Raw genomic sequence first — 21679 nt, forward strand, 5'->3', positions numbered from 1 at the left:
CAAGCGCTTAGCCACAACCCCAGTTTCAGGGCCTTGTCTCTTCCCTACAAGAGCACAAGAGTCTCCTAAATAGCTCCCCCCACAGCCTTCCTCCTCTCCAAGCTTTCTTCCACAGTGTCCCCAGAGGGATCCTCCTGACACAAAAGGGAGGTCCTGTCATCCCTTACAACCCACATTGGTGGTACTCGGGTGAAGTCTTCAGGGGCCTCAGGAGCCCTGGGGGTGGAAATTTAGGGGAGGGCCCTCTGCTTCATCTAGAGCAGCTCCAAGTGCGCAGTTGTATATATTGAGGTAACAAATAGTTTTCTACTTGAAAATAAAAATTCTCTGAGCTAATGTTAGAAACCACTGGCCTACAGGATAAAGGCTAAACTCCTTCGCATGGCACTCAAGGCCCTCCTCGTCCACTCCTATAGTCCCACCTGGAGCTCCTTCTGCAGTTCTTTGCATGGCTCCCTCAGAGGCCAGGCATGTTCGTACCATCCGTGGCACTGTTTGCTTGGCCTGAAGCCCCCTTCCGTCTACTGACATTGCCTCTCTTTTGTGGAGAACTGAAAGTCTTTTCTGCTGACCACAGACTTGTTTTCACTTAATCACCTATCTCTGTATTTCTAACACTAATCACAGTGCCTGACACATAGTAGGTGCTCAATAAATATGTTACTCATTCATTCACTAATAAATGAATGAAAGAAAAAAATCAATAATCTCTAATAAGCATGATTCACAAAGCTTAAAAATAAAGAGACCACTTAGGTGTACTTTGAAATGTGCCTGCTACCACAGGGTATTCCAACACCACCAGTAATAAAATCTAATTAGTGGAACAATGCTAGCATTTTAAAAAGTGGAATAGAATAGAAAATATCAGAAAATCTCATGTAGTACAAATAAACACTACTTTGTGAAATTTAAATATGTGTGGATACACACACAAATATACTCATATACATACATTTATGGGTGTACTAGGTTGCCATGTAAAATATACTTCTTACTGATACTATGGTTGAAAATTATTTCTTTCAAAATCACAAGTCACAGAAACAAAACAAACAAACAAAAATCACAAAAACAGACAAAAAAAAATCACAAGTCAGTTACAGGTTCAATTGCCATGATTAGTCTAAAGTCCTCCATTTAGTTTAAAAAAACATAGAAACATCATCCTCCATCATAAAATTCAGTTCAGACAATAATTGTATTGGATGTGCCAATTAAAAGGGCTCCCTAAATGTGAGAGAATAAAAAAAAAAAACAAAAAAAACCAAACCACATGTGGGCATGCCTGAAGATGATGGCTGATTAAATGCACAAAGAAAGCTGCACAAGCAACCTGTTAACTCAGTGTCAGGGGTTTTAGGTTTCGTTTTAGTATCAAGTACATCCTTCAGCTTTGCCTCCCCTCCATCCTATATTTCCCAAGGCAGTCTTGAATACCTCTACATTATTTACAAGCATCCATACTCACACTGGCCTTCCTTCAAATGTGTGGAGATAACGAGTATGATTCCATGGATGGTGCACTTAGGGGCGCAGGGCAGAAGCTGGAAGCACGCACTCGTCTGCTGCAGAGGAACCAGTTCTAGGCATGAAACTGTGTTCACAGTAGAGACATGTAAGGTGCTAGTAAACATGGCCCCGTAAATTGGCACATGACACAGCTTCAGGACTGTCTACCCGTGGAACTGTCAAACACATGTCCCTGGCTAGAGAAAAAGGTAAAAACTGACTTGACAGGGCCAAGCAGGCTAAAGGACATACTGCTAATGCCATGGATTTAGACAGTTACTAAATTGTTTTTGCTATTGTTTAACCACAGGAAAAAGAAGATTTAAATTACACATCAGTTAAAAAACAACAGTGACAACAGCATTCCACTCAGCTTGTACTTCAGTCTGAGGGGCAGATGAATGGCCTTTGCCTGTTGCAGCAAAATGGAGGTATTCTAGGTGTAAAATACTACACTGAAAGTGTTCCATTCCCTGTTGTGCTTGGTCACTGTATTCACCAAATACCATATGTCCTTATCACAATACAGTATTCTAAGAGGAAAATTGTGGGCAGCATTTGGAAAAATGAACCATTAAACTTCTTGAATTCCAACTGCTGGCACCCACTTGAGGCTAATGATGACACAGAAAAAAAACACAGACAAATTGCAGGACAACCTAAGGGTGAGTGTTTCTTTAGAGGTGCCCTCCACTGAGCACCTTTAATACCCAGGGAATATGGAAGGTAAAGAGGCAAAGGTGGAAGAGGCCCAGAAACATCACAGGGACCAGAAGAAGGAACAGACAATCCAAATCTTTAGCCCTAGCTCTTCTCACCAAAAAGGGTAAAATCCTAGAATCAGACACTTGCAGCACAAAAGGAGGCAAGGTGAAGGAAGTCTGATCCATTGTGTAATGGCTTGTACTGGGTTAACAAATAATACCCCCAAATTTCAAAAACATCTCTACTAAGCTAACATCATAGTAAGTAGATCACATACTGTAAGAATTAAAATCTAAGACAAATACTCTTTGGTGGGAGAAAGACTAAACTCCAGTATTCTAATAATCAACTGGTCTTGCTTCTGTGTATTACTAGAAAAGAAAAGGTATTTGTCTTAGTTCAGGCTGCTAAAACAGAATACCATAGACTAGGTGGCTTAAACAACCACCATTTATTTCTCATAGTTCCGGAGGCTGAAAGTCAGGGTGCCAGCCTGGTTGGGTTCTTGGGGAAGGCCCTCTTCCTGGTTTACAGCCATCCTCTAGCATTTCACATGGTAAAGAAATCATCTCTCCTGGCTGTTCTCTAACAGCCCTAATCCCATTCATGAAGACTCTACCCTCATGATTAATTTACCTCCCAAAGGCCCTACCTCCTAACACTATTGCAGTGGGGGTTAGGATTTCAACGTATGAATTTGTGGGGAGCAAACATTCAGTCCTTAATAGTATTTTCAATAATGTACATAAAAAATATCTCAAAATACATGCAGCAAATTTTAAACAAAACTATCTTTAGAGAGCTGCATGAGAAAGGATTTGGGGAAGAAGAAACATCTATTGTCTACTTCCGTAGTGTCTGGACTTTTTTAATGCAATACATGCATTATAATGTACAATGTAATACATTATTTTATAATATATTTTAATGTAAAATTCTTAAACACATAGAATTCTTCAATAGGTATCACAAAAATTAGGGGGAAATCTCCCCAAATGAAGTGATGATTAGTAACTGTGACCATGAATGAGTTCTTCAGTCTGACAAGTGCTCAATAAAAAGCACCTAACTGCATTTAGACTTACGTTAGGCGCTATAAGAAATGCTGAAAGGCAGGTGGGTGCAGTGGCTCAGGCCTGTAATCCTAGGATTTTGGGGGGCCAAGGTTGGAGGATGGCTTGAGGCCAGGAGGTTGAGACCAGCCTGGGCAACACATTGAGACCTCGTTTCTACAAAAAATTTAAAAAGTACCCAGGTGTGGTGGCCTGCGCCTGTAGTCCCAGCTACTCAGGAGGCTGAGGTGGGAGGATCACTTGAGCACAGAGTTTGAGGCTGCAGTGAGCTATGACTGTGCAACTGTACTCCAGCCTAGGTTAAAGAAAGGAATGCTGAAAGAAATATTACCACTGTCACTGTCTTCAAGTTTAGTAACTGGCTGGAGGGAGATGGATACACCCACCTTGAGCACACACATGAAACTAATAAGGCACAGGAAGCATGGTACAGAATAACAAGGGCCAAAAAAGTTTCTTGAAGAGAAAAGGTCACTGTGAACCACACAGGCAAGATGGCTCCAGGGTAAGGCTGGGGCTCAGGCTGGAGACAGTGGAGACCTTGGGTTTGCTTCCTAAGGACTTACAGGGAGATCCAAGAGGTAACATGTAATGCAGGGAGGGGCTGAGACCCAACAAATGGCCCCGTGTCTCCCTCCCTGACTTCAGTCCATCTGTTTCTTAAGATGTGTATAGACATAACCTCGTGACTAATAAAGCAACCTCACATACATGTTCAAGAAATCTAAGGAGTCGGCAGAAATTTAAACCTCTATGGCAAAATTCTTATCAGCCTCACCCAGTAACACACCCATCACCCAATTATGTCACTATCTTAGAGCTCTGAAAATTCACAGACTTGCAGCAAAGAGATCAAATTTCAGAACTCAGCAAACTCCCTTGAAGATTAACTAATGAAAATACAGAATAGACAAGAATTGTAGAAAATGAGTTATCAACCAGAGGATGAAGAGGCTAAGATTCAGGTTTTCGAAAGTATCACAATAATACTTTTATATAAATTCATTGCTTATTTTATACACCCGGTCTATTTCCCCAAAAGAAATTGATTATACATGGGTAAGGAACATGCTAATATGGTACTTACGTCACTGTACTGCTAAAAAATCTGGAATGGCACTCCAGTACCAGGCACTTGTCACACTTGGTCCTTGAGAACCCAAAGAAGCAAGCATGGCAGAGACTGTTTCCAAGTCACAAAATCAACCACAAATATTCACAAGTTAATAACTTTGGTGCAAACTAAACATCTTATTGGAGGCATATTCTAAAGACTGAAATGCTAATTTTTGTTTCTCTTTGTTAACTTTATTTTTTCAAAGATCTTCCATAATGGAAGCTGTCCATTATTGGTTCCTTTTTTTTTTTTAAGTAATTAACCAATGGTGAATGTCACCTTGCCATTTTATAAAATTTCTTTATCTATGGATCAAGAACATCGATCTATCAGAAAATACATTGTAAACATTTATTGTTATTTATCATCATCTTCCCAGCAATGTCCCCCTTTTTTGCATAACGGCCCCACGTGGTTCCAGAGCTGCCATCCTCTTATGTCCCTCCACACCCTGCACCACAGTTCACCGGTCCAGGAGCAGCCACTTGACCAAAGCCTAGTAAATTACAGCCTTTCTCCCAAATACCCCCAATGTTTCCAACTGCAACTAGAAAAACAGGGAAGGTGGTAAACAGTGAATCCCTGGAGCAGATGTCAGCCATGTTTCCTGTTATCTGGAAGACCACCTACAAGGGGCAGAGACAGAAGCCCATTCTCATAAGGAAACTAAAAAAAAGAGATGGGGACATGAAAAGCTATAATTTCTGTCATTCTGTAAGTGCGTTCCTATACCACAACACAATTCTTCTACATCAAATGTGTCAACAATAGCCTCCAAATGCCAGCCAAATGCCCTCTGAGATGTGGATGGATGCAGCCAGTGTGTTTTATACATAGAGCTTCCTGTTCCTCACCAATGTTTGGGGATACCTCTTCTAAAGACAACTGTTTATAAGTACCCAGTTGACCATCACCTGGTATAAAAAGATTATCTGGGCCAATCAAACACCATCTCCATGCCTAACCTTACAGAAACTTCACCTAGAAGGAGCTAGTTATTTAGCGATGAGGTCAAAAGATAAAAGATTGGCAAAAGATGGAATTGGAACTACAGTACACCAAAGCCACATGTAAGCCGATTTACCATGGAGCAGATACTATTACTAAGCAGAGGGCTCCAATGAATGGGATCATGGGAAAGATGGGGAACACCTGCAGCCCTATAGCAGCCAAGTCACATGGCTGAAACTTGGCAGAAACCCTCCTCCTCTCCTCCTCTAGCTTTTTTATTCAGAGAACTCAAGTCAATCTCTATTCCTTACAACCAAAAAGACCTAAGCAAAAATAATTTTTTTTTTTTAAATTAGAGATGGGGTCCTCACTGTGTTGCTCAGGCTGGTCTTGAACTCCTGGCCTCAAGCGATCCTCCCGCCTTGGCCTCCCAAAGTACTGGGATTACAGGCGTGAGCCACCACGTCCAGCCACAAACATAACTTTGAATGCAGGATTCTTTTCAGAGAAGTGAATCAGAAGACACTGATCAAATATTTACTATTTAGCTTCCTCATTACCCAGACCTCTCCCTGCTGGATTACTATTGAATATGATCATGTCAAAACTATTCACAAATTTATAGTCTTATAATCGAAACTATCTCTTTTAATTGACTTGGTATCAAAAATCAAAATGCAATTTAAGAAACTATTTAACATCTACCCAGCATAAATTTTCTCTAATTAGAAAATTAAATTAAACGATATCACTGAAGATAGTAGTTAAATCTTAGATATTTGAATTGCATTGTTAAATTTACTTTGTGATATTTTCAATTTGCTCTTATTATGTGACATGTTTTATTTTTAAAGTACACAGAACCTTATGAATGACCTGGATATAAATTAAATTTCTTCCTTTTATCTTCCTATATACAGTATTTGCTCACAGGTCTACTTTGGTAGAAAATCGGGAAAGGTGCTAAACTGTGTAAGTGAATTTAACAAAGGCAACAAAAAATATGATCATATGAGACACCAAACACCTACCAGTAGGCTTTTATGATGACCGCATCTGGGTAAATGAAAAATTTCCTAAGTCTGTGGTATTTCAGAAGCCTACAGCAGATCTGCCATGTGTTTCCAGACAACCTCCAAGCAAAAATCACAGCATTATGGTGTTGGTAGCTTTTATACAGTATTTTCTGCTCTTTCTTACTAATCCACTACTATGACTTATATAAGAAAGCAGAGGGAGAAATGAGGTACTGATACATGTTACAACATGGATGAACCTTGAGAAGGTTTTGCTAAGTAAAAGAAGCCAGTCACGAAAAGCTACATATTGTATGACTCCATTTATATTAAATGTCCAGAACAGGCAATCCATAGAGTGAGAACATAGACTAGTGGTTGCCTACAGCTGGGGAAAGAGAAAATGAGAATGACTGCTAGTGTGTACGGGATTTCTTTTCGGGGTGATGAAAATGTTCTGGAATTAGATAGTGGTGTTGTTGTAAACTAAATATAAAATCCTAAGCCCCTCAACCAACTGCAAAGTGGCTTCTTGGCCACAGGGACCCCAGAGAAACCTTAAAAACTGAGCTCTTGGCCATAACAGGACAGGAGGTCAGACACGCTCATATGCCCCCTTCCTTTTTGCAATTTAGACACAACTACTAGCCAGCACTAATGTTAGAAAGAGATCATTAGACTGACAGAACAGATTTTTGTGGCAATAAGATACCAAACTATAAATAAGACCTAAGGCCATGCCAGGCAAGGGTTAAGTCGCATACCCCTACACTTAAAGAATAAACTATGTTCTAAATGCCACAAGGTTTTCCTTTTTCTTTGGCTGCTAAACAAGCACTGGCCTCAAGATAAGCAATATTAAAACAAATGCAGTTCATTCACCTCCAGATGTTGACTAACTGACTCCATTACCCGCTTTTTCACAAGCCCTAACTACAGCTTTCATTGGACAAGAGACTGCAACTTTGTCCTGATGAGAGACCACCGACCACGGGTTGGTTCTGGCTAGTTTCACGGAGGCTGCCCACTTGAGTGCCTTCATGTCCTTGCTTCACTTTTAACTACAATACATGTAAATGTTAAGTCTCCACCCCAAAGTGAACATAGGTCCTAGGTAACATGCATGTTTATTCAATGTGCATGCATTAGGCCCCCCTCATGAATATTCATAGCTCCTCCTAGAACCAGTTCCGCATGAATTTCTGTCTTCCCTCCTCCCTCCCTCGAAGTGCCCATTTCCGTGCTCTGACGCAGCCTGTCAGAGTGGCCACCTTGCAGGCTATAATCCTTTATTAAAAAATAAATCTTTCCTTTCCAAATGTGTAAATTGTGTGCTTTTAAGTTTACATCGTGCAACTGTGAGTACATTTAAAAACTAGTGAACTGTATACTTTAAAGGGATAAATTTTATGGTTTATATCTCAACAAAGCCGATAGAGAGAGAGGGAGAGAGAAAGAGAACACACATATATGAAAACAGAACAAGAAAAGGATAAAAAAGCAGCAGAAAGGACAGGCAGTCCTCAAGTAAAGAGAGACTGTAGTCCCTAAATTCAATCCCAAATTAACCATAAAAATCTATGGGAGTTCCTCAAAAGTAAGAGACTGACTTTGTGAAAATAATCTGGTAGGGTGGGGAGACAAGCTCAGACAAAGACTAGGGGTGGAGTAAGAGATAAAAAAGGGAATGAGGATAAAGACTTCTCTGAGCTGAGGGAGGAAGGAGAACCCAGGCTCTAGAAGAGTGAAGGGCAGGAATGGAGCTGGGCAGGGAGAGGGGACGGACATAAAACCTGCACAGGTTTTATGAACCTGCACAGGTTTTATGAAGGACAGGAACACATGGACACCGTGGTAGCAAGAGGATTCTGTCTGCTGGTTCTCACAAACCAGGATCACTCACCTCAGCTACTATGAGACTTCAGCTATTGTCGAGGCCAGAACAGAATGTGAGGTGGATTCCAGGAACAGAAGCAGGAATCCAAGCTGTTTTCAAAAACAGGAGGGAAATAGGGTACACAGTAATAAGGAGAAAGGGGAAGGAGGGAAAGTAAACCAGAGGAAACTGCACCCCACAAAAGAAAAACATTCCTACCTTTCTATGGTCAGAAAACTATGAAAGCCATTTGTATATGAAAATTAATTGAGGGTATAATCTGGGACTAGATGTAACGACCTAAAAAGACTTTCTCTTCAATAGCTTTCATGAACTTTTTGGATATGAACACTCTTTCAGACTCAGATTTCACAAACAATAGTGGTGTATTTACTATGTGCTAGGGACCACGCCCCCTCACAAACAATGCATAATTTAGGGATAAGGCCTCAAGAGTGGATGAGGAAAATAATGGGTAGCTATTAAATCCTCATTAATCCATTCCATCAGGCAAGAAGCTGCTCTCTTTGCCTTGGGGCATAAAAGCGTTAGTCTGAACAGAGTGTTAGGTGTGCGAATAAGAAAAGCTCTAGCTTGATTTTGACAATGGGTCCGAGTGTGAGATGGCATATTATCTTGAGCAGCCCAAAGCAGACTTTGTTTCCATAAGAGGGGTCCTCAGAGACCTGCAGCTTGAGGCAGTCACTACAAGGCTCAAGTCCTAGTCTCCTCTCTAAAGTTCCAGTGTTCTTTATGTTACTAGACCCCACCTCTTAAAATGACTGGTTTGTTTGTTTGTGTGTGTGTGTGTTTGTGTGTGTGGGTGAGAGAGAGAGAGAGAGAGAGAGAGAGAGAGAGAGAGAGAGAGAGAGAGAGATCAACTTTTCCCTCTAAATTACTACAGGACTAACTACCTATACTACTTTCTTGGCACTTGTATGCAAATATAGTCTCATGTAAATAGATTTCATCTTCCTAATTAGATCATTCCAGACCATGTTTTCAGATCTTGCATATTCAATGGTAGGCTAGCTCTGTACATTCACTAAAAGGAAGTCAAATATTATACATACACACACACCTGAATACATACAATAGTCCCCTCTTAGCCTTGGTTTCACTTTCCATGGTTTCAGTTACCTGCAGTCAACTGCGGTCTGAAAATATTAAATGAAAGACTCCAGAAATAAACAATTCACAAAGTTTTAAACTGCACGGCATTGTGAGTAACGTGATGAAATTGCATGCTGCCCCGCCCCGTCCAGGATGTGAATCATCCCTCCGTCCAGCGCATCCATGCTGTCTGCACTCCCTATTAGTCACTTAGTAGCCCTCTCAGTTATCAGATTGGCTGTCATGGTATCACAGTGCTTCTGTCCAAGGAACCCTTATTTGACTTAATTAACGGCCCCAGATTGCAAGAGTAGTGATGCTGGCAATTTGGATATGACAAAGAGAAGCTGTAAAGTGATTCCTCTAAGTGAAAATGTGAAGAAAGTTCTTGACTTAATAAGGAAAGAAAAAAACTTTTATGCTGAGGTTGCTAGTATCTATGGTAAGAACAAATCTTCTATCCATAGATAAAAGAATTATAAAGAAGGAAAAAGAAATCTATGTTAGTTTTGCTGTTGCACCTCTAACTGCAAAAGTTATGGCCACAGTGCATGATAACTGCTTAGTAAAAATGGAAAAGGCATTAAATTTGTAGGTTAAAGACATGAACAGAAATGTGTTCTGGTTGGGAGCAGTGGCTCATGTCTATTAATATAATCCCAATGCTTTGAGTGGCAGAGACAGGAGGATCAGTTGAGACCAAGAGTTCAAGACCAGCCTAAGCAACATTTTGTGAGACCCCGTCTCTACAAGAAAAAAGAAAGAAAGAAAGAAAAATTAGCCAGGGCATAATGACTAGCACCTGTAGTTCTAGCTACTCAGGAGGCTGAGGTAGGAGGATCACTTGAGCCCAGGAGTTCGAGGTTGAGTGAGCTGTGATTGCGCCACTGTACTACAGCCTGGGTGACAGAGCCAGATCCTATCTCTACAAAAAAAAAAAAAAAAAATTAGCCAGGCATGGTGGCACATTCCTGTAGTCCAAGCTATTCCCGAGGCTGAGGCAGGAGGATCCCTTGAGCCCAGGAGTTTAAGGTTACAGTGAGCTACGACTGAGCAAACCAACGCACTCTAACCTAGGCAACAGAGCAAGGCCCTGTCAAGAAAAGAAGGAAAAGAAAGGAAAGAAAGGAGAAAAGGAAGGAAGAAGGAAGGAAGGAAGGAAGGAAGAAAGGGAGGGAGGGGATTGGGAAGGAAGGAAGGAAAGAAGAAAAGTGATGGTAAATTCTGCTCTAATTCTCACAAGACTCCAGTTCTTTTCCTCCTGAGAAAACCCTATGCTTGAATTTTTTATCTCCAACTATAGAATTCTTTAGCATATACTTTTTAAGTGTCCTCACTAATTTTAATTAGCACTGCAGAGCTAATTGAAGCCCAGAGAAATCTCTGCCCTCCTTGAGATTACAAATTACAAGGCCCAAACAGTGCTGAGGGCCGAAGGGGAGGACCTCAACCACCTCCACTATGGGGTGGGTCCATCCAGTGGGGGCTGTAGTGAGGCCAGGGATTACAAGAAGAATGTGCTCCACCTGCCAGGGGACAGCACAAGACTCAGTTTGGGCAGAACATTAAGCCTTCTTAGTTGTCAAGATATCAAGACATAAATTATGACTTATTGGGGGAAAGGTCAGACAAATATTTTAAAGAAGATAAAAGTTGGTTTTTCACTTCATTGGGAATATTCAAGGATAATAGCATTTGAATATTAAGTGAGATCACTTAGGCTGTGTCCTAGGAAGTGTTCCTCAAAGTGTAGTCTGCATCAGAATCACATGGGGGCTTATAAAAAACGCAGACTTCTGGGTTCCACTCCACAGTGGTGAATCTCGGTTTACAGAGGAGGAGGAGAAACCCTGGAACATGCATTTTTAACAAGTATGCTATTGAATCTGCTGCACCCATGTATGGTGTTTGAGAACAGCTGCCCGGGTATTTTGCTGAAGTTTTCAGCTGAAACAAGAGAGTATAAATGTTGGTGAAGAATCGATCTTTGTTGCTATGTTATATCTATTTAATAAAAAGTCTAGTATTGGAAAGAACAAAAGGAAGAAGTGTTTATTTTTTAAATAACTATTCAATTGATATATTACTCCTCATCAGAATTTAAATTCACATTTAGCCAACTATTTACTGCTTCATAAATAGACCCAAGACTGAATACTTGATGGGTATTTTAAAGCCCATATCTGTTCTGCAGGATCTAAAAAGTTTTAGTCAATAAAGAACGTCTATATGAGGGCACTCCAGCTATACCATCCAAATTGGTATCCATTGGCCACGAGTGACTACTTGAGATGTGCTCCAGTGTAAAACACATACTGGATTTCAAAGACTTAGTACAAAAAAATGTAAACTATCTTATTAATTACTTTATATTCTGGCTGCATGTTGATATAACAATAGTTTGGATATATTGATTACCTATCTTATTTAGAAAATTTAAAACCACGTGTGGCTAGTATTACCGTTCTTTGGAACAGCACTGATCTGGATTTTTCAAGTAAGTTATTGCTTAGCTGATTAAATTCTCTACCAAAATTCTTGATCACTCAAATAAATGCCTATGTTTAAAGGCAGGAAGGCCTGTAAATACAGCCTCGAACAACTCTGATTTACTCTGCACATGCAATGAAGGATGCAACGGGGTGCTGTCAGCTGTCATCAATTCCCCCACAATGATGTAAACTCTATGTCAATTTCTTTTGCCTCGTCCACAGCTTAGCAGAAAGGCTCTTACACAAACTTTTAGCTCATAAATGTTACTGAGTGACAACTTTCAAAGTAATCTCGTTTTTAACGTCTGTCATATTTTAAAAGTGCATTCATACAAGGCTCTCTAATACACCTCTCTATGCCATTACTTTTTGGGGAAAAACAACCAAAATTTCTGAATGTAGCATTAGATGTTTAAGATGGTTTTCATGCTTTTTTAAATAATTACGAAATAGTTCAGATTTTATTTCAGGAAAAAATTCAAATACAGGAAAGTTACTCAGAAAGAAACACTGACTATTTTGGTGCATACTTTCAGTTTTTTTCTTCACTATTTACGGGTATTGATATAAAGGTATTAATTCTAATTACTTTTATCAATATTTTCAAGCTAAATGTGTTATACATTTTAGAAGACTTTCTTCCCCCATCTCCCCCAATTTGTGTTTGATTCAACAAAACATAAGCCACCATCATAAATACCCTTCATTTATAAACAGAAAGCATCTGCCTCTGGCATTTCTTTAAAAGATTAAAGTTTTGTTTCTTTTCATTTCAAACAAAATGCTGGTTTCCAAAAAGTTCAGCTTATTGTGAATCACCACATGCTCCACAATACTGAGGCAACTGGTCAGAGGTCAGGAATGTGGGCATGCCATCATGGGATGTGGGAAATCATTTACAGAAGACAGAAAAATCACTTCACAGTGCACTGCCTCAAGGCTGAATCGGCATGGCGTGATCTCTTCCCCAGTCAACAGGCTTGACCAATGCTCTCCTCATCTTCGTTCTGAACTGTACATGGTAACACCAAGGAAGGGGCAAGTACCATCTATCATATGTTTACACTCCACATTCAAATTTAACTCTGACATACAAAAAAGATGTATATTTTAAAGACAGTGTAAAAACTGTAAAGTATCTCATTAATAACTTTATTTGATGATTGCATGTTAATATGATAATATTTTGGATATATATATTTCCGATATAAACATATATAAACTTTTTGAGTATGTAGCAATAGTCAATATTAATTCTCATTATTTTCTTAAAATATATCTAAGACTTAAATTTTTACAAGTTGAAGAGTTGAGTCTCTCTTCGCCTAACTTGTGTGAGGGGGAAACTTCCATATGAAGTTGTTCCCTACTTTGAGAAAAAGCTGCTGTTTTCAATCCTGCCATGTGCTCCAGATCAAGTTCCCTGTGCTTCCTCTTGGTCATCAGGCTGAAGTTTCTGGCTACTAAGGAGCTGCGGAGGGTGATAAGTGACAGACATAAGAGCTGGACTGATTTTCAAGCAAAAAAGTTTAAGGAGAACGGAAAGAATTGGGCAATGGAAGTGACCCAACTCCAGGCTGATTCATCTTTGTAATGATAAACTGGCACTTGACAGGTGATGGCAGGCCTGATTTCCATCAAAACTGATATAGCTGGGCTCAGTGCTGCACCTGTAGTCCCAGCTACTTGGGAGGCTGAGGCAGGAGGATCACTTGAACCCAGGAGTTTGAGGGTGTAAGTGCACCAAGACTGTGCCTATGAATAGCCACTGTACTCTAGCCTGGGCAACACAGTGAGACCCTGTCTCTTAAAAAAAAAAAACAAAAACCTGACATGTAACATACCATATTAGAGACACCACCTCCCCTGCGAAATATCTTAGGAGTTCGATTCTCCAACACCAACTGGGTGTGCTACAATGCAGTTCAGTTCTGACACCATTTACCTGGAGTTATCACCAGACCCCCACAGGATAAAGGGCTTGGTCCCAAAAGAACACCCCCACGTCAGATGCCAGTTGCAATTCTCAGGTCACCAGTACTTCTGACCACCTGGCTATAAATTCAGGGGTTCCCAACAGCCCCCTCGGATTCAATAATATGATAGAAGAACTCACAGAAGTCAGGAAAACACTTTATGTATGTTTACCAATTTATTATAAAGGATACAACTCAGGAACAGCCAGATGGAAAATGTATATGGGGGAAGGGTCTGGGATGGGGGTGGGGCTTCCATGTCCTCTCAGAGCACCCTGCCCACCCTGCATGACCTCCCCAGAGATGGTAGGTGGGCTTGAAAGTTACAACCCTCCAATCACTGGGTCTTGGGTGAGCAACTCCAACCTAAGGCTACCTAGGGTTGGCCCCACCTTAAGTCACCTTATTAGCATAAACTCAGGTGAGACCAAAGGAGCGATAGCAAAAGACACTCCTATCACTCAGGAAACTCTAAGAGTTTGAGGAGCTCTGTGCCAGCAACCTGGGACAAAGACCAAATATATTTCTTGTTATAACATACTGAGTTAAAAGCAATTCCTGAGGGTGAAGAGGATGAAGACAAGTAAAGTAAAAATCAAAAAGAATGGTTTTTACGATTCGCAGAAAGAATATATATATTACAGCCGAATAATAGAAAGTACCTATAGATTGGGTGAAAATTAGTAACAAGTAGTTTACCTCACCCTGTTTCCTTAGAGATATATACCTTTAAAGCCACGTAGTAAAGGGCACAAGGTGGTGGCTATGTTTCTCAAATCAAGATGCACTGCTCCCTAAAAAGATGAATTCCGGCATCACTGTCTTTTATAAATCTGCCTCGGAATTCAGACTGAAGTCTAGATTAGACTATATATATATATATATATATATATACACACTAAGAGTCAGACAGGCACATAGGAAATTTGTTACATATATTTCTACTGCTCTGACCAAAGATTTCCTGCTTCAGGACGCGCATTTGTAACAGAAACCCTACAACAGGACTCCCTCATGCTGGGTCTACCTACTTACCACTGTATCATTCCCCTGGGAGAGAAATATATTTCCCTTTTTTCAAAGTCAGGTGGTCAGCCTTCCGCACCACTTGCATATTAAAGTGTATCTTTAAGATACCTCTGTTGGGTTTGAAACTATTTCTTCCTAGACTTTAGCTGGGTCCAGATGAAACGGTCTCAAACACGTCCAAGGAAGTCCCCAAGGAAAGGACTACATGAACATCCGTACTCTGTACCAGTCTCAAAAGGGGACCCCTAGGCCAGGGCATCAGCAGCACCTAGGAACCTGTTAGATATGCAAATTATCACGCCCCACCCAAGACCTACTGAACTGGAAACTCTGGGGGTGAGCTCAGAAACCAATGCTGGAACAAGCCCTCCAGGGGATTCTGATTCACACGCAAATGCTAGAACCACTGTTCTAACTCTAGACCTCCTGCTGTCTGCATATGGTTTCTCCTAGGGCTCAGAGGTTTTTCTGTCCCACAGACAGGAAACTAAGAGAATAAGTAAGATAATTTCTTCCGTTAAACACATGGTTTCCCTGGTATTTTGTGGATTCACTGAATGCAATTCTTTTTCTGTTTTTATTTTCCCCCAACATCATTTAACCTGGAAGCGGCACCTGATCTTTTCAACAACTTGCCCTGGCTACTCATGGTTTCTTATAGGCCACAAGATGCATTCCTGAAGCTTTCAAAGATCTTTTTAACATGTTTACATTACCCAACTAGCAACACTCTTCACCAAGGAGCTTTAAATCAGTTTTTAGTTTTACTGAATATAGAAAAATAGTAAAGTATACACTTCAGAGTCAATATGTCTTCAGCCACTTAGCAGCAGTGCGTCCTTGGGCAAGCTACTTAATCTCTCTGGGCCTCAATTTACTCATCTATACCATGTAGATAATAATAATCTCTTTCATATAATTGCTATAGGATTAACTGTCAATGTATACAAAGCATTCAGAACAGTGCCTGGCACACAGTAAGCACCAGGTTGAGTGCTTGCTGTTATTATCATGATTAGTTATTCGGGGACCTAGATAAACATGCTAGAAAGGTTAAAACAAATGATGGACACTAAGAACAGCTGGGGGCTCTCCTCTGAAATTGTAGGAAAGATCACATACAAAGAACAAGGAATTGCTCTGCAGTTTGCAAGTAAAGTTGTCCTTAAAAGGAAGATAATGCATAGCCTGGAATCAGAAAGTAAAAGGCTTGTGATCAAATGTAATTGGCCACCACTAGCATACTGGTCTAAAGACTCAAATGAAGATTCAAGAAAAAAAGGTAAGAGATTAAAGTACAAATCAATCCACTAGCACAAGCCAGGTTCATGGTTTCCATAGGGTTCCATGTTAATGAATGAGCTAGAAAATAAAGCCCCAATTCTAGAGTGACCATCTGATTAACCATTCATTCAGGCAAGCTCAAAAAAGATCTTTAAATCACCACCACTCAAGAGACATCCCAAGGCAGCTGAATAATTTTCCTATAGCATTTAGTTGGCAGGAACCCCAAAATCCATTCCCCTCTCCCTCCTTCCTGTTGTATTCCAAATTTTCTGGCCAAACTGTTTGGTTGGGACTGACCAAACTCTCACTCTAGGGTATGTCCTGTGTAGATGAAGTCAATCAGTATATCCAATTCTCCAACTCCAGTGGGAAAGCACATGACCCACATCATGATCAATCAGGCCAGTGAGAATGATTCCACCCCCTGCGGGAGCAGGAAGCATGCTCTTTCCTGCTGGATGTCCACAAGGCCCAGGGGGCCTGGTACCTGGGGCAGCCATCCTAGGACTATGGGATAGAGCCTGCTTGTGAATAGAGCCTGCGCTAGCAAAGAAAGCCAAGAAGTGGAGAGAAAAAAACTAGATCCTTGGAGTAAGTGCTGCCTGAAGGCTGAATTTGCCTACTATGTGACCAATAAATTCCCTTTGTCACTTAAACCACTTTGGGTTAGGCTTCCTTTTGCTTGCAATCAAGACAACTCTAAATGATACATGCATCATAGTCACATTCCATTATAAAGATAACAAAAAAGTGATTTATGTTCACAATCAATACCCTTACCTGCTCGTTATGACTTTGATTTACTTTCATAATTAAACACATTAGGAAAAACAATCATCAACCCAAGTCCCTACTTGGTAAAAATTTTATTTGAATATACTCCACTGGGTTTACATATGACCCTGGGTTTACATATGACCCCGGGTTTACATATATTCAGCACTGCTGAAGTTTTGAAGGTGACAGAACCCTTTCCTGATTTTCAGGGCAATTTTAGGGTAAAAAACTACCCACCCCAACCAGGGCCATTGTGAAAGTGTACTCTAGGTATTCGACACAATAAAAGAATGAGAAATCACAAAGTAAGGAGCTGTCCCCACCGATTTTAATGAAGCAATGACAAACTTACCTGTTACCACACTCAGTGCCCTTTACCAAATTAAGCTATTGCTTTTCAGATCTAAAATCCTTGAATGTGACACTAACCAACCTTGGTACAAATCAGATCAGTTAACATATCACAAGCACCAAGTACACAGGTTAATTTGTATATTTTTGTGTGTAAGGTATAGTATGTTTAAATATTCTGAAACGTAAGTCATGTCAAAAATAAAAGAATTCTTACAAACTTAGGGCAGCTCTTTCTGAATTGCTATAATTAACATTCTGTGCTCTGAATCATTTCAGCCATCAGAACTGACAGCTCTCCAAATATGGAACTGACTACCTTACAAAATGGTCACCTTGCTCTCAAGGGACAATCTTCAAACAAGGCAGCCACAACAGGGACAGGGTAGATGGCTTTAAACGAGACTGAACAGCATCCTGGGTCTCTGTGATGAGGCACGAAGGAGACTCACCTGCCAGAGCCTTGATGCGGGACCGCTCAAAGAGCCGTGCAGAGCTGTTCTCGTTGTCCCAGTCATCGACGTCCCAGCGGTTGTTGACATCGCTGTACTGCTGCTGGATCTCAATGTTGTCATAGTCTGTGGCTACTGTGGTCGTCATCTTGAACTGTCTCAGCTGCTCTTCCACATCAGCTCCTTCTTAGAGTTCTGGGAGAAGGAAAGAGAAAAACACAGTCCACTGTCTGAAGTATATACAGACCCCACGAAATCTACTGGGATAAAAGTGAGTAGAAAGTAAAAGCATTAGTGCTTGTCAAGTGCAGGTCTTCTGGAGTCAAAGCTGGTTTTGAATTTTAGCACTGCCTCGTAACAGGTATGTGACCTTGTCCAAGTTACTCAGTATCTCTGAGCCTCAGTTTCCCCACCCCTTAAAGAGGGAAGATCTTTACAGGTTGTTTTTTTGTTTTTTTTTTTGAGACAGAGTCTCACTCTCTTGCCTGGGGCGAGTGCCGTGGCGTCAGCCTAGCTCACAGCAACCTCAAACTCCTGGGCTCAAGCGATCCTCCTGCCTCAGCCTCCCGAGTAGCTGGGACCACAGGCACGTGCCACCATGCCCGGCTAATTTTTTCTACATATATTTTAGCTGTCCAATTAATTTCTTTCTATTTTTGGTAGAGACGGGGTCTCGCTCTTGCTCAGGCTGGTCTCGAACTCCTGAGCTCAGAACAATCCGCCCGCCTCTGCCTCCCAGAGTGCTAGGATTACAGGCGTGAGCCACCGCGCCCGGCCTTTTTACAGGTTGTTGAGAGGACTGAATGAGATGATGGATGCCCAACAGATGGTGGGTTTCTTTCTTATTTACAAAGCTAAAACCTGCAATTTTAAAGTTGTATCAGACCTGGATCAACACCTACTTGGGGCTTCTGAATGAACTCATTTATTTCTATTGTGTATCACCATAAACTATAAACTTTTTCTCCCAGAAATTCATAAAATACCACACAAGAGAACAGATGATTTTTATCTCAACATCTCACTTACATATTAGAAAACTGATGCCTACGATTATGATGTAAGTATAGGGCACCAAGGACAGTACCAGTACATAGTAGACACTCAAAAAAATGACCGCAAATATTTACATTGTTGTTCTTACAAATTCCACTACCGATGCCAATACCCCCTCCTCAGGAACCCACCCAGGGTCACAGTGTTTTTCAGGAGTAAATATGAAACAAGAACGTAGGCCTCAACTTTTGGTCCACTGCTGTCTTCACTTTAGCATGGTGCCCTTGGGGAATTAAGTGAAAGATGATGAGCTTTAAATATAGTTTGTCCCTTCAATACAGCTATTTTTCACTCACTGAACCAAAATATACTGAGGACTTACTACACACTGAGCACTGTTCCAGATGCTAGGGATAAAAGGGAATGAGATAAAGACCTGGGCTCCAGTGAAGCTCATGTCCTAGTAGGAAGAGCTGGACGAAAAGCACACAGGAAGAGGCAAGGCAGTACAAAGAAAATAAAATGAAAGCAGAGTCATATGATAGAGAGTGAGTGACTATTTCAGATCTGGTGGTCAGGCAAGGCCTCTCTGAGACGGTACTGAAACTTGAACTCACTGTCCAAAGGAATGGGTCACGCACAGATCAGGAAGACCAGCACTCTAGGCAAAGGAAGAGCACGGCATGTTGGAGCAACAAGAGTCCAGTGTGTCTGGAATCTGGTGGGCAGAGGAGAGACAAAGAGACAAGGCAGGTGGGGCCCTGCCTGCAAGGGCTCTGGGAGCCCACGTGCAATGGGGAGCCACTACAGGATTTTAAGCTAATAACTGACACCACTGGATGTATGTTTTAAAAAGAGGATTCCTGGTGCTGTGTAGAAAAGAAATTCTAGGAGGCGAGAATGGAAGCAAGGGCCACTTGGGAGGCTACCCCAGAGACGGTGGCCCAGCTCTGGGAGGTGGAGTGGAGGTGGTTAGGATGTGAACGTGCTTTGGAGGGACACTGACAGGACCTGGTGAAGGACTGGCTAGACCTGAGGCATTGGGGAACTGCCGGCCTGACTAGGCTCTGAGCTTGATTCCCAGCAGTGTGGGTAAATGCCTATATCCTGTAAATCTCACCACAGGGACTCAGACTCAATCAGGCACACAAAGCTATCTGAGTGAGTTATGTTAATCTGTACATATGAGAAGCGGGGAGAGGGAAAGATGACCTCCTCCTTTCAGCAGGGGAAGATGTCCCAAGGAAAAAACATGCTTGTTGTCAGCATCTTAAGACTCGAAAATTTATTGTAAGATTTTTGTACCTGGATGCTCACTTAGTGAAAGTCTTGTTCAATGTGCACCAAGAATGGGCCCATGTACCAGAGTCAGCAGGCCTCGTCACTATAGCGTGTGCTAATAACACCAGACACCACCCAGCTACACAGAAGGACCATTCGAGAGAAGATTTTTTCTCCCTCACATACGTCACTATACAAAATAAAATAAAATAAAATAAAGCCTCATATGCAGAAAAGAAACACTTCTCTTATTGTGCTTCAAATGCAGCTTTTCTCAAGTTCCAGTACATAACCACACGTGTCACATGCAACCAAGTTTCCACGGTAAATAAATTAAACTGAAACAAATTAATCACACCTTAAATAGCATAATAATTGGTGGCACAAGCATACAACTGCCTCCTCTCTTGTCATTAGCTGTTTTCTCACAAGCTATCCAAGGACATTGCCGACACATCCCACACATTCCTGAGGATGAAGCACTGAGTCCACCTTCCAGCGGAGCCACAGTATCTGTCACTCAAATTGTCACCCATCTCTACTCAAACCGAAAAATCGTGGATGGGAGTAAAATCCTGGATTCCCGTCAGACAGACGTAATCAGTCCCAACGATACATATTCATCGGTATATTAATTTTAACACCTACATTAGCAATGTATTTACAGGACTTCATTAAAATACAAACATTTCAGCAACCTAATCCAGTAAGTATATTCTATTGAATGATCTTACAGTTGCATTTAACATTCAGAGTCACTATCTCTTTCAAAACAAAGAATCAATATTGTCATGTAACCATTTGACCTTGGGGATGGTTAATTTTCATGGCTATTATCTACATCAAAGATTTTCATAAAATCTGGGCCTTGGAGGATTCTATCTCTACGGGAAAACATGGGAAAGTGCGATTAATCCCAAATTCTGAAAGCACAGCAAGTGCAATTTAACCAAACTCAAGGTGAAACCCAAGAGAAGCATACCTCTCCCCAGACAAGTTTTGGCTATTTGGTGCCACCTGCTGACCGGCGAGGGCAAGCCACATCGTGGCCTCCAGGGCAGCTGCCAACCTGCGCTGCAATTTCTACCCTGCCAGACTCCCGAATAAGCCCAACCACAGCCCTTGTCCTGCCCGACCCATGACTCTCTCTTCCCACCACCGGCTCATCCCCGGTCACCAACTGCTTTCCACAAATTTCTCGATAAACAAGTGTTAATCTTCTTCTTAAGCTTAAAATAAGTCAGAGAACTTAAGCACATTTTCTTCTAAGTGTTCTTTCTTAATGGTGGTCTTTAAAAACACTGAAATTATTCCTTAAAACAGAAAGGTGAATGAGAAGCAAAAGTACCTATTAGTTTGTGAGCAAAAAAATAAGAATAAAAATCGATACTGTAAGTTATTCTTTTTATTTGTTTCACTCAAGTGTCTAGAATTTGGATATTGGAGACATTTTTTCTTCAATATTCATTCTTCATCTGTCCAAAGACAATATCCTTGTCAAACAGCTGAGTTTTCATAGTGATGGAACCCATTTTTGATTTTCAGGACGACTTCAAGGCAAAACACCCCCCACCCCCAGCACAGCCATGGCGAAAGGGTGTTTGCAGGCGTTCACCAGCAGCAAGGGAGAAGCCTGGGGGTGAAGAAGTCAGAGTCAAGGGAGCAACGTGGAAGC

At 41.2% G+C, this 21679-nt stretch overlaps 1 protein-coding gene across 1 annotated transcript in view; it reads right to left on the reverse strand.

The window, feature by feature from the left end:
• The window catches only part of SPTBN1 (spectrin, beta, non-erythrocytic 1), a 139004-nt gene extending 121080 nt beyond the window's left edge, over nucleotides 1-17924 (reverse strand). The window contains exon 1 of the mRNA XM_012649847.1: nucleotides 17728-17924. Within this exon, the coding sequence (XP_012505301.1) occupies nucleotides 17728-17875 (148 nt within the window). The 5' untranslated portion in view covers nucleotides 17876-17924. The remainder of the gene's footprint in view (nucleotides 1-17727) is intronic.
• Between the last annotated feature and the right edge of the window lie 3755 nt (nucleotides 17925-21679).

Source organism: Propithecus coquereli, unplaced genomic scaffold (genome assembly GCF_000956105.1).
Source record: "Propithecus coquereli isolate 6110/MARCELLA unplaced genomic scaffold, Pcoq_1.0 Scaffold305, whole genome shotgun sequence".
NCBI classification, from domain to species: domain Eukaryota; kingdom Metazoa; phylum Chordata; class Mammalia; order Primates; family Indriidae; genus Propithecus; species Propithecus coquereli.